Below are 13,253 nucleotides of genomic sequence, written 5' to 3'. Positions count from 1 at the left end.
AGGGAGGAAGTGTGTACAAAGGAGCAAGAAGTCTCTAATTGAGCCAATCAGGATCTAGACAGAGACTTTAAAAAAAACTAAAATTCTTAATCTAAGTACGCTCTATATAATCTCCTCCAAACCTGTCTTCACAGTGCTTCTGAATCATGCACGCTACATGGTCTTGCATACCCCCACAGGCAAACAACCTTTGTTAACATTGGATGAAATAATCCAGATTGGTAGGGGGTATCTTTAGGGAAGAACACATGCGCCAGAGGGAAAGGTTTTAACCCTCCCTCGTTCCTACCAACTTCCCCCTGCCGATGCCTCCCCTGAAGGCCAGCTTCCCCCCACCTGGACTTATTTCCGGACTGGAAAAGAAAATGATTGAGAACAGCTGGGCAAGGAGACCTTTTTGTAGAGAGAGCATTAAGATAATTAGAGCCATGTTGCCCTCCTGCTGAATCTCTCCTGGGGTGGGGGTGGGGGCTGGAGATCTCCCACAATTATAATAGATCTCTGGAGATCACTTCCCCTGGAGGAAAAGCCTTTTTTTAAGGTAGACACTAGGGCCAGCCTTTTGAGTATGAAGATATCATTGAACTATCTTTTAAGGCAGGGGTAATCAACCTGTGGTCCTCCAGATGTCCATGGACTACAATTCCCATGAGCCCCTGCCAGCAAATGCTGGCAGGGGCTCATGGGAATTGTAGTCCATGGACATCTGGAGGACCACAGGTTGACTACCCCTGTTTTAAGGTACCAGGAAGGGATGTCAGCTGGCCATGCCCCCCGCAAGTGAGAGGAGCTTCGGCCAGCAAAGGTTTCAATGGCTAAGACCCCTCCCTTTCCCACCCCTCCAGACCCATCATTAGCCATCATCAGCCTGCCCAAATAAGAGTAGAATTTCAAAAAAACTAAAACCTTTTTATTTCCTTCTTGGTCAGAGCCGGAAACGGCAGGCACAAGGCCGGTGGGCTCTTCCCAGCCGCCATTTTGAAAGCCCCCGTGCTGCCGTGCCATTGAGGGGCCTTTGTGGCACTGGGTGGTCCCATGGTACCGTGATCGGGAAACCTTGGCGGGGGTGGCCAAACTGCGGCTCTCCAGATGTCCATGGACTCCAATTCCCAGGAGCCCTTGCCAGTGCAAACTGGCAGAGGCTCATGGGAATTGCAATCCATGCTGGCAGGGGCTCCTGGGAATTGGAGTCCATGAACACCTGGAGAGCCACAGTTTGGCCACCCCTGCGGGTATTATATTCGGCTGAGGTCCCTCCTCTCGCCTGAACCCTGCCCTGCCAAGGCTGCGCCCCCTGAAAATCTCCAGGAGTTTCCCAACCTGGAATTGGCTACCCCAGGGGAAGTCAACCTGTGGTCCTCCAGATGTTCCTGGACTACAATTCCCATGAGCCCCTGCCAGCGTTTGCTGGCAGGGGCTCATGGGAATTGTAGTCCAGGAACATCTGGAGGACCACAGATTGACTACCCCTGGGCTACCCTATCTTATCTCTAGGACTATGAATACTGCATTTTCCCCATAAAATCTAGCTCAGAGGTCTCCAGCCTGAAGGCAGGATCCCTGTGTTGTGGTGCCAATTGCGGCCAAAGCATTGCTTTAAAAAATCTATCCATCCAATCAAATCTCCAGGGGCCAATCTGGTCCCACCCACTTTGAAAGTCACTTGGTGGGCATAAAGCAATGTGCCAGCTGTACCATGGCGCCCACAGAGCTGTCCATCTTGAGTAGCTTTACCGCCCTTCCAAGCCCTTTCTCAGTTTGGACGAAAACCCAGGATTTAAAAAAAGAATTCTGGCCAGGGCCATCCGTGCTCTCCCCTCCAGATGGTCAGGGTGTGGAGCAGCAGCATCTGCCAGCGGAGCCCAGCGACACAGAATCCCCAGACTCTCAAATCATCCTGTGCTTGTGGGCAGAAGGTCCATACTCCCTCTTCGTTGTCTGAGCTCTGCGTTTCTCACTGCCACCAGAGCTTTGAAAGCTGCCTCTTGCTGAGTAGCTGCCCTTCCGCACACCCTCTCAAGGGCCAGTGGCTCCTGCTTCTTGCCCTTTTAAACAGATAACTTGTTTTTGCAGCGGGAACCCAGCACACAATGCCCACGATTCATAGCTATTTATAGAGAGCGTGAATGGTGCATTCAGCAGGATTTATACACTCATGCTTGGAAACAGAACATCTCTCATAGCCTGCCTCTCCCGGAAAGAACTACATGTCCCAAGAACCCCTCCTCCTTCGTCAGGCTGGTTTGCATTTTTGGATAGCTTACCTGTTCCTCATTGTTCAGGCCTCTCGAGCAGGGCTGGGCCCATAACCTCCCTTCCTTCCACCTACCCCCCACCCCGTTTACAAATTCCTTTGCCTGGCATAATTAATGATGCTTCCAAGATTTGCACATGGACCACACGAAGCTGCCTTATATCAGTTCAGGCCATCTGTTGCTCAAGGTCAGTATCGTGGGCCACAGCAGCTCTCCACGGTCTCAGGCTGAGGTCTTTCATGCTGCCTATTTCCTGGTCTATTAACTGGAGATGCCGGTGATTGAACCTGGGACCTTTTGCATGCAGAGCAGATGCTTGACCACTGAGCCATGGGCCTTCAGATTTCTATAATGGAGACCAGTCTGACCTGTACTGTTACGGGAGGGAGGGGGATGTGCAAGATCTTTTAAACCCACTACATTTTTACGTCACCCTTCCTCCAAGGAATTAAGAACAGAGGCCTGGTGGATCAGTACAGAGGTCCATATAAGCCAGCATCCTGTTTCATACATCAGCCAAACAAACAGGGCATAGAATTGTAGAATCATCAACTTGGAAGGGACCTCCAGGGTCATCTAGTCCAACCCCCTGCAGAATATACGAAATTCATAACTACCTGCCTACCCACAGTGATCTCAATTCCATGCCCAGATGATTCCCCCCCTCCCCCAAGCTGGGACCCTTCCCTGATGTTGCCTCCTAGCACTGGCATTCAGAGGTTTATTGCCTCTGCATATGGAAGTTCCCCTTTACTCACTGTAGCTAATATCCATTGATGGATTTGTCTTACATAAATTTAACCCTGTCAGAGCAGGAAACATCATTCTCCCATTATTATCCTCACAACAACCCTGAGAAAGAATTACTGGCCCAAGGTCACTTGGTGAACTTTGTGGATGAGGTGGGGGTGGGATTTGAACCCAGGTCTCCCAGATCCCAGTCTGAAAATCTGTTCTACTGTACTGGCTTCTACTGTAAAGGAGAAGCAAGAGGGATGATTTGCACATTTGATTTCCCCCAACAGAATGTCCAAAATGACTTTGAAATGCATCTGGTCACCAAAAAGGAAAAACAAAATAACAGGCTCGTTCAGCATTCGCTGATTTTGAGATTGTCGTGTTTTATTTTGGGGAAGGAGGTCAAGAGTGGGGAATTACTCTGCAAGCCGTTCCTCCAGAGTGAATCCCCCTTCAAAAATCTGGAGAAATACCGGCTTCAAATGTCTTCCGTAGGCCCCAGCATCTGGTCCTTATTATCGTCCTGGCTGACATGAGCTCCAATTAAACAGGTGTGATTCTCGAGAAAATTAAAATGGTTGTGCCTTAATGATTCCCGGTCTGCAATGAGTTTTATGATACTTTGCTTCCTTGAGAGCCTCTGTTGAAGTTTGGCTGACTGGTGGGGGGATCCGGTTTTCAATCATGGAGCCCCCTCCCCACTTATTTCTCTGCACAGACTGGAGACATGTGGGGCAGGAGCGAGGGCTGGTAATGTGCTGCAACATTCCATACCTCTCCCCCTCCCCATTTGCATGGCTGGAATGTCACTCCATTTCCGGCTGTACAGCTGTTCCTTTTCTGGATAATCCAAGCTTTCGTGCCCCTGGAATACAGGCAAAGGGGCTGGGGAGTTGTGGGGTGGGGGTGGGTTTGCTTGGAAAGGTCATTTGTACAGTCTCTCAGCTGGGAGTTGGGGGAATCTGACGGAGAGCGTCCGCTTGTAAAAGCCATTTTATCTTCTTTATGATGTGCCTGACCCCTATTTTTAAAATAAAATCTCAATCTTCGACACATGGTCCCTCTCTCATTCGTTTGGCTGCTCTCCCCCGGTTTCGCTGGAAGGACAAATTGTATGTGTTGGTTCTGATGGTGATTGTTTGTTTTATGTTGTCGTTCCAAAAAGATTTAACGAAACGAAGGCCAAGCTTTCCAAGAACATGTTCTTAGTGCTGTGTATTTCCCTAAGTGTGTGGGGGTGTGGACGGGGAGGAAATGTGGAAAAGTTTCTAATTCTTATACTTACTGACTGACTTCAAGGTTCATGTCTGCGTGTGGATTTGAACACAGATCCTGGACTGACATTCTAGCTCCTACACTACATTGACTGGCCAGTAGAAGATCCATAGAGAACCAGTATGGTGTAGTGAAGAAGAGTTGTTTTTTATACCCCGCTTTTCACTACTCAAAGGAATCTCAACGTGGCTTCCGATCGCCTTTCCTTCATCTCCCTGCAACAGCCACCCTGTGAGGTTGGTGAGGCTGAAAGAGCTCTGGTAGAATTGCTCTGTGAGAACAGATCTATCAGGACTGTGACCAGCCCATGGTCACCCAGCTGGCTGCGCATGAAGGAGAGGAGAATCCTACCTGGCTGCTGTTAACCACTACACCTAGTGTGGAGACGTTGGTTTAATTCCTCGCTCTTCCTCCACATGAAACCTGCCGGGTGACTTTGGGCCAGTCACAGTTCTCTCAGAACTCTCTCAGCCCCACCTGCCTCACTCACAAGTGCCTGTCATGTGTGATTGTAAGCCACGCAACCCTAGGGCCAGTGTGTTGTAGCAGTTAAGAGTGGCAAACCGCAAACTGGAGAACGGCGTTTGATTCCCCATTATTCTTCCTCATGAAGCCTGCTGGGTGACTTTGGGCTAGTCACAGTTCTCTCTGAACTCTCTCAGCCTCGCCTGCCTCACAAGTTGCCTGCTGCAGGGAGAGGAAGGGATGGCAACTACAAGCCGCTTTAAGGCTCCTTGGGGCAGAGAAATGTAGGGTATAAAAGCCAACTCTTCTTATTGGTAGGGGAGGAAATGCATATATTCCCCCCTCCCCTTCATTAGGATAAGAATAGCAGCCATGTTTTTGTCCCTCCGTGAGATGGTGTGCTCCAAAGGAAGATAGTCCTTCCAAACAGAACATTGAACGTTGACCCCGGCAGCCACCGTTCCAAGATTTATCTCCTCCATCCTGAGCGTGTGCATTCTTGCTGTTTATACTGCTGGGTCTTTATCATGCAGAGGAATGCTCAGTGCAGTTCTGTATATGTGACCAATATTTCATGCACTTTGCCCCCCACCCCACCCCAAATGAGCTAATGGATTGGGGGGGGGGGGGTTCAGTGCCCTTGGGCATGTTCTAAAAAGGCATGCTTCAGGCATACTTTCTCAGTTCCTCCAAGCCAACATTCACTCATGATGACAAATTTGTAAGGGGTTTTATTATGCAAATAAGTGGGGGGCAAGGGGATCATGGGTGAATACTTTCCCTTTCAGGGCAAATCGTAGTTTGCACCGGGGGTCCCTAACTTTTTTCACGCAGTGGGCACCCTTGGGATTCTGACAAAGTGTGGTGGAGCCAGCCACAAAGAGGCTGCTGCAGGAAGTGGAGCCAGCCACAGAACAGCCTGTTGCAGGAAGTGGAACCAGCCACAAATTGGCTCCTCCAGGGGAACTGATCTCTGCCACCCGGAGAAGAGCTGTAATTCCAGGGGATCCCCAGGTCCCACCTGGAGACTGGCATCTCTAAGGTGGAGCCTGAGTTACAGGAGGAAAGGGACATCCGCAAGGTGCAATGCCAAAGAGTCCGCCCTTTCCTCTTGGAGAACTGACCTCTGTCTTCTAGAGGAGTGGTCCCCAACCTTTTTGTCACCGGGGACGGGTCAACGCTTGACTATTTTACTGCAGCCCAGGGGGGGTAGCCTTTTGCTGAGGGACGTTGTTGCCGCCTGAGCCCCTTCCCGCTGGCGCCCCAGACTTCCCATCGCCTGCTGGGGGGCGCTGCCAGCAGCAGTTGCACAGTGCCACACTGTGGGGGAACCCCAGCCATAGCGTCCCCTGGAGAGCACCAAAAGTGAGCCGTCGGCAGAGTGGCAGGGCAGCCCCCGAGGCAGCAGCCTGGGAGGAGGACAAGGAGGAGCTGCGGCCCAGTACCGACTGGTCTAAGGACCGGTACTGGTCCCCGGACCGGGGGTTGGGGACCACTGTTCTAGAGATCAGTTTCAATACTGATATATCGCCAGGCATCACCTGGAGTTTGGCAACCAGATGGCTGCAGTTGCATTCTCCAACTGCAGTAAACCTGATAAGCACACCACTTCACCCACTGGCATCCACGGGGCAGTGCCTTTCTTGTTTATCTAGTGATGCTTTACCTACCTCTCATACCAGATCCTCCCCTTGTTTGTCGTTTCAGCCCGGGAAGATGCCTGAGCCACACAGTTTCAAAGAGAAAGTATTCAGGAAGAAGAAGAAGGCATGCGTGGTGTGCAAGGAATCCATCGAGGCCCAGGGCCTTGTGTGCAAAGGTATGAACCCTCCCGCTGGGTTCCTTTCTGCCTTTCCCTTCTCCTCCTGGCAGATGAGAGGCTTACGAAATGCAGAGCTGTTGACTCAGCCCTCCCTAAATGCGTCCTTGCCCTCCCCAGATTGTCATTCTGCTGAGCCAAATATTCCACACAGCAACCTTAAGGATCATCCTGTCCTTATTTAATTCATTAATTTAAAAAAAAACCTGATTAGCCAGCTGTCCTCCTTAGGGGACATGGCAGCTTACAATATAAATAAAACACAAAGCATGTGAAATCATTATTTATTTAATTTATATACCGCCCTCCCTAGCGGACAACCGCATTTCCTTTGAATAAACATGAGTAAAACCGTGAAACATTAAACAATAACCATCTCTGTCTGTCTGTCTGTCTGTCTGTCTATTTATAATTATAGCTGTATACTGCTACTCATTAATGTCTTGCGGTGGTTTACAGAAGTCAATAAAACACAATAAAACCCCCAAACAATAAAAAGCATTAAAAGCAATAACCCATCTCAATGCACCAATGTACACAATGTACCATTTTTTAAAATCACCATTTAGGTTGGCTTTAATCTAACACAGTCCTAAATAAAACTGTCTTCAGCTTCCCCCCCAAGGATCGAAAGTGAGTGGGCCAGGCCAACCACCCTGGGGAGGTCGCTCCAGAATTGTGGGGCCACCACTGAAAAGGTCCTTCCTCCTGTACCCACCAAACTATCTTTTTTAGATGGGTGGAATAGTCAGGGGGGTCTCTCCCTGAGATCTTAATTCCTGGGCTGGAAAATATGAGAGAAGGCAAGTCCTTTAGATACCCTGGTCCCAAGCTACGTAGGGCTTTCCAAGTTAAAAACAACACCTTGAATTGGGCTCAGGAATAGTCACTAGTATAATAGCTCTCCTATCAGGGTCCTGTGGTCCTGCCTCAACCAGCAGTCTAGCTACAGCATTCTCCACTAGGTGCAGCTCCCAGTATTGTTCAAGGGTAGCCCCAAATAGAGTGCATTGCAGCAGTCCATTCTGCTAGCATGACTACCTTGCTCTGGGCTGGGAAATTCCTGAAGATTTGGGAGATAGAGGCTAGGGGGGGAGGTCTCAGCAGGGTATGATGCCTTACAAAGCAGCCTTTTCCTCCAGGGGAACTGATCTCATAGAATCAGAATCATAGAGTTGGAAGGGGCCATAGAGGCCATCTAGTCCAACCCCCTGCTCAACGCAGGATCAGCCCTAAGCATCCTAAAGCATCCAAGAAAAGTGTGTATCCAACCTTTGCTTGAAGACTGCCAGTGAGGGGGAGCTCACCACCTCCTTAGGCAGCCTATTCCACTGCTGAACTACTCTGACTGTGAAAAATTTTTTCCTGATATCTAGCCTATATCGTTGTACTTGAAGTTTAATCCCATTACTGTGCGTCCTCTCCTCTGCAGCCAACAGAAACAGCATCCTGCCCTCCTCCAAGTGACAACCTTTCAAATACTTAAAGAGGGCTATCATGTCCCCTCTCAACCTCCCTCTCAACCTCCTCTCAACCTCCCTTTCTCCAGGCCCGCTCTCCTTAGCCTGGAGAGCAATTGTAATTCTGGGAAATCTCCAGCTGCAAACTGGAGGTTGGCAACTTTTGGCATGGATCAGTGTGGCTTGGTCTGTCTGTCCAAAACAGGCCCGTCTGATGCTCCTGCAGAGCATTCCTTCTGACAATCGCCGTGACTGTTAACGCAATAATCATGCCATGGTTTTCAGCACACTCTACTGTTGTCCATTTACCTGTAATGCACTTTTGAAATGAAAACATTCAAGGGAGCCCAGCTCTACAGTTACAGACTCTAGCTCTGATATAGCTCTTCTTCTTTTTCTCGCAGTGTGCAAAGTGGCAAGCCACAAGAAATGCGAAGGCAAGGTAAGTGAAGGGAGGTGCCTATCGGGAGGAAAGGAGAGAGAGATTCAGGGGCTGATTGTCTGCATCTGTAGAACACCCGTTTAATTCTGCAGTCTCTGGGCCTTCTGTCCTTCATTGCGCTGCCTCATTCCCTTCCCTCCCTTCCAGTAAGTCTCCGTCAAGTGCTTGAAGGAGCAGCACGACTCCCACAAGCTGACATTCCGTTCCTTGTGTGGGTTTCTCAGCTGGGCCTCCGTCGTGAGGTAAATGTTCTGCTGAGCTTGGTCTGCTGGAGTTCAACGTCTCTGTTTTGCAGACAGGGTGTGTAGCAAGCGATGGAGCTTTCTGATCCTCGGGGGGTACGTTACGAACCCCGATTTGAAATGGAAAGGTGTAGAAATGTTTTGACAAGGGCTCCTGGTATGTCCCGTTACAGGCCCTGGGCTGTTTGCACCATTAGGAAAACTGACTGATGGCCACGTGTAGGTTTCTCAGGAATAGTGGCTCTTCGTATTCTCTGGCTCTGGAAAAATTGTGCGGTAGGGATGTTTGGAGTTTTTGTTCATCTCAGCTTGGTGTAGTGGTTAGGAGTGCGGACTTCTGACCTGGCGAGCTGAATTTGATTCTGCGCTCTCCCTCAACAGCTGGGTGACCTTGGGCTCGCCATGGCACTAATAAAGGTGTTCTGACGGAGCAGTCCTGTCAGAGCTCTCTCAGCCTCACCCACCCCACAGGGTGTCTGTTGTGGGGAGAGGAAAGGGAAGGCGACTGTAAGCCGCTTTGAGCCTCCTTCGGGTAGAGAAAGCAGCATATAAGAACCAACTCTTCTTCTTCAGTAATCTCAGGGCTCTCTCAGCCTCACTCACCCCACAGGGTGTCTGTTGTGGGGAGAGGAAAGGGAAGGCGACTGTAAGCCGCTTTGAGCCTCCTTCGGGTAGAGAAAGCAGCATATAAGAACCAACTCTTCTTCTTCAGTAATCTCAGGGCTCTCTCATCCTCACCCACCCCGCAAGGTGTCTGTTGTGGGGAGAGGAAAGGGAAGGCGACTGTAAGCCGCCTTGAGACTCCTTCGGGCAGAGAAAGCAGCATATAAGAACCAAGTTGTCGTCGTCTTCTTCTTCATGTGCCCCAATCTGAAACGAACTTCTGTGGACCAGGGAACCGAGTTCCCAGCCAGAAGGCCAAGCACACATGTGTTGGCAGGAACTTTGTAATGTGTCAATCAACTCTTTGCATTCTCACATAGTCCTGTCTATGGCTCTCTCAGTGAGGATAAACCAGTGAAAGGATCATGTGTTTCCACCTCTAGCTATTTGGCGCCTGAGGCAGGTATTTGAGTCGGGCTTAGTAACATGAGGTGCGGTGGAGCAGGGGCTTGGTGACATGGGGGTGGGGAGCCTGAACCCCCTAGCCACTGTAATCCATGACTAGGTGCCAGCTGACTCAGGCCTGCGGGGGGCTGTGGGGCTGGTTCTGCTATGGTGCAGCTGTGGGAGTGAAGGAGTGAGCGAGGGTGACTCTTGCAGCCTCCTACACTGCAATGGTTGGTTGTCAGGGGTGGGCGTCTTGGGCATTGGCCCTCAAGACTGCCAGTGGGCCCCCTGTGTGCGTGGTAGGCCCCCACCAGCGGTAGGCCCCGGTCTCAGCCTCCACGGCTCCCTCCCACACCTCTCGCAAGTGGCTGTGCCTTGATTGCCAAACCCTAAGGTGGCCATACGGTGGCTCTTCAGATGCCCATGGACTACAATTCCCACAAACCCCTGCCATCATGATATTGGCAGGGGCTTGTGGGGATTGTAGTCCGTGGACATCTGGAGAGCTACAGTTTGGCACCTCTGCCTTGAGCTCCTTGGAGGAAAAGCAGGCAAAAAGCGATAATAAATAACACAAAAGTGACAGTGTGTTTGGGAGATGAGTCGATTTTCCGCCTGGGTGAGGCCGTTTTAGATCAGGGGGGCCGGCAGTTGATTCTGTGTCGGATTGTACGTGCTCTTTTGGTTCTTGGTTGTCTCCGGGACTGGAGCAAGGATAAAAGAGAGATTGCCATCGTGGGAGACAGAATTGACATATTACTCCACACTATCCTGCTGGTATTTTCTGCAGCTAGTTTGCTCTGAGGCCTACTAGAACCAGCAGACGGGGGGAAGCAGCTGAAGAGACACGGAGGTCTTTGCCAGGCATTCTGGCTCTGCTCTTGCCCCATGATCTCAGGGGCTGTCTATGTCTGGGAGAGAACTACGGCACGATGAGGGGTCAGTCCTATAAGGCCGAAGGAGCCACGTCCTCTTGGGGGGTGGTCAAAACAGGAGCATCTGCAGCTCATGGGAAACAGACCCAGAGAAGAGGGTAGGGGTCAGGGGGCCTGACCCCATGGGGACCCTGGAGGGAAAGTTTGACATAGCTAAAACATTTTGCTCTGTGAAAAACCGAAGGGAGGAGAGGGAAATGACACAGTGTGTATTTATCTTACACAGTATTTTTATGTTAAAATAACAGCATTTGTACCATAAAATAAATAGCATGAGAATACTCTGCAGAGGTCCGTAGAAAGGAATCAGAGAAACCCTGATGCTGAAAGGGAATGCGAATGTACGCCACGTTGAGACGCCTTTGAGTAGAGAAAAAAACGGCATTTAAGAACCAACTCTTCTTCTTCTTCAGTCAGTCTTACCTCCCTCACAGGGTGTCTGTTGTGGGGAGGGGAAAGGGAAGGTGAATGTAAGCCACTTTGAGACTCCTTCGGGTAGAGAAAAGCGACATATAAGAACCAACTCTTCTTCTTCTTCTATCAGGGCTCTCTCAGCCTCACCCCCCCCCCCCCTCACAGGGTGTCTTTGGTGGGGAGAGAAAAGGGAAGGCGACTGTAGGCTTCTTTGAGCCTCCTTCGGGTAGAGAAAAGTGGCATATAAGAACCAACTCTTCTTCTTCAATAATATCAGGGCTCTCTCGGCCTCCCCTCCCTCACAGGGTGTCTGTGGTGGGGAGAGGAAAGGGAAGGCGACTGTAAGCCGCTTTGAGACTCCTTCGGGTAGAGAAAAGCGGCATATAAGAACCAACTCTTCTTCTTCTTCAATAATATCAGGGCTCTCTCAGCCTCCCCTCCCTCACAGGGTGTCTGTGGGGGGGAGAGGAAAGGGAAGGCGACTGTAAGCCGCTTTGAGACTCCTTTGGGTAGAGAAAAGCTGCATATAAGAACCAATTCTTCTTCTTCTTCTTCTTCATGAAGTGCTGAGGCTTTGAGAGAGTACGCCTGGAAATTACAGGGTTTTTCACCATTACACCGTTCTGGGGTTTGGGGGCATTGAGTCAAAGGTGTTCAAGGGATGCTCAGGGGTGGTTGGCCATTGCCTGCCTCTGTGGAGCAACTTCCTTGGTGGTCTCCCATCCTCGTACTGACCAGGGACGACCCTGCTTTGCTTCTGAGCTCTCATGAGATCGGGCTATCCTGAGACATCCAGGTCAGGACCATTCAACTGTGTTGGGTATTAAATCTCACCAGAACCAACCTCCATTAACAAGCGTGCCATGAAAGCACATCTCAACTCTTGCTGTTTTCAGTTAATCAAATAAACCGTTCGTAGACGAATTTGGCAATTAAATCAGTTCGTTCTTGCCGCCTTGGTTGTGAGCCATTTGTTTCTGTTAAGCGCAAGCTGCTTTTCCGCTCAGTTTGACCTGCTTTTCTATTGTATTTTAGACATTTGTTTGTTCATCCACATTACTTCGTGTTCCCATAGCACTTCCCAGCATTCAGCATGTTTCCCCTTCTGTGATCTCAGCATTTTCCCAACAGCCCTGCCAGGTAGACCGCCACGATTATCCCCTTATGTGAGGCAAAGATATAACAGCTCACATTACTGGTCTGCCGTCGTGTTTTCAGTACAGTTTTGGCTGCTCTGGCCTGATCTAGATGTTAAAACTGAGAAAGCTGAATTAATATTGTCGATGGTCCCTGCCTTTTTCTTCAGCCCCAGTTCTGCTTGTGCAGATGTGGCGGGAGAGGCTTCCAGTTTGGATTCAGGATCTGGATGAGCTCACGGAAGAAGTGGCCAACTGTGTTTTGTTTTCTTTTTTCTGGCAGCGCATCTCTGCCTTGATGAGCAAAATGACAGCCGGAGGTTCAACAGATGCTGTTTGCCATCTCAGACAAGGGAGATGGCTTGACCGCTTTAATTCCTGCTTGCTGGGCTGTTTACGTTGCCCCCTTTTATTTTCTGACCGAGCTCCTGTGTCTTTCCCAACAGGCTCGATAGGTTAGTGATTCTCTTCCCCACCACTGCTCAGGTATATGGCGTCAAAACGTTTACCTGCATAATTGCTGTCCGGCTGCTGTTAAAGCCCTGGGAGTGGGGTTAGGGGGAAAGCTGCATCAGCATTCCTTGAGGCAGGCTAGCTCAGCCTAGCCGGATCTCGTCAGACCTTGGAAGATAAGCAGGGCCGGCCTTGGCTAATATCTGGATGGGAGACCACCAAGGGAATCCCGGTTTCTGATACAGAGGCAGGCAATGGCAAACCATCTTTGAATGTGTCTTGCCTTTAAAACCCCCACTGGGGTCAGCATAGGTCCCCTGTGACTGAATGGGACTTTCCACCACCACCAAGCAATGTGAAGGGCCACCCCTGCAGAAGATCCCAAGGTCACTTCTTGGGGTCTCAGAAGGACCTTGGCTACAGTTCAGCTTCGTGGTATTTTGTTGCCCCAAGTGATCGATACACGCCGCTATCTCTGACATTGTTCTGACCTGGACAGCCCAGGCTATTGTGGGGAGAGGAAGGGCAGGCAATTGTGAGCTACTTGGAGACACTTGAGGCCTGCTGCA

General features: G+C 50.2%; 1 protein-coding gene across 4 annotated transcripts in view; it reads left to right on the top strand.

Annotated features, from left to right (window-relative positions):
- Positions 1-13,253, top strand: part of TNS2 (tensin 2) — a 115,683-nt gene that overhangs the window by 46,746 nt on the left and 55,684 nt on the right. For all 4 annotated transcript variants that reach the window (XM_077329238.1, XM_077329241.1, XM_077329240.1 and 1 more), the window contains exons 2-3: positions 6,441-6,552; positions 8,417-8,454. In XM_077329238.1, coding sequence (XP_077185353.1) covers positions 6,441-6,552; positions 8,417-8,454 — 150 coding nt within the window. The remainder of the gene's footprint in view (positions 1-6,440; positions 6,553-8,416; positions 8,455-13,253) is intronic.

Source organism: Paroedura picta, chromosome 3 (genome assembly GCF_049243985.1).
Source record: "Paroedura picta isolate Pp20150507F chromosome 3, Ppicta_v3.0, whole genome shotgun sequence".
Classification (NCBI taxonomy): Eukaryota; Metazoa; Chordata; class Lepidosauria; order Squamata; family Gekkonidae; genus Paroedura; species Paroedura picta.
This window is presented reverse-complemented; position numbering and strand designations above follow the sequence as displayed.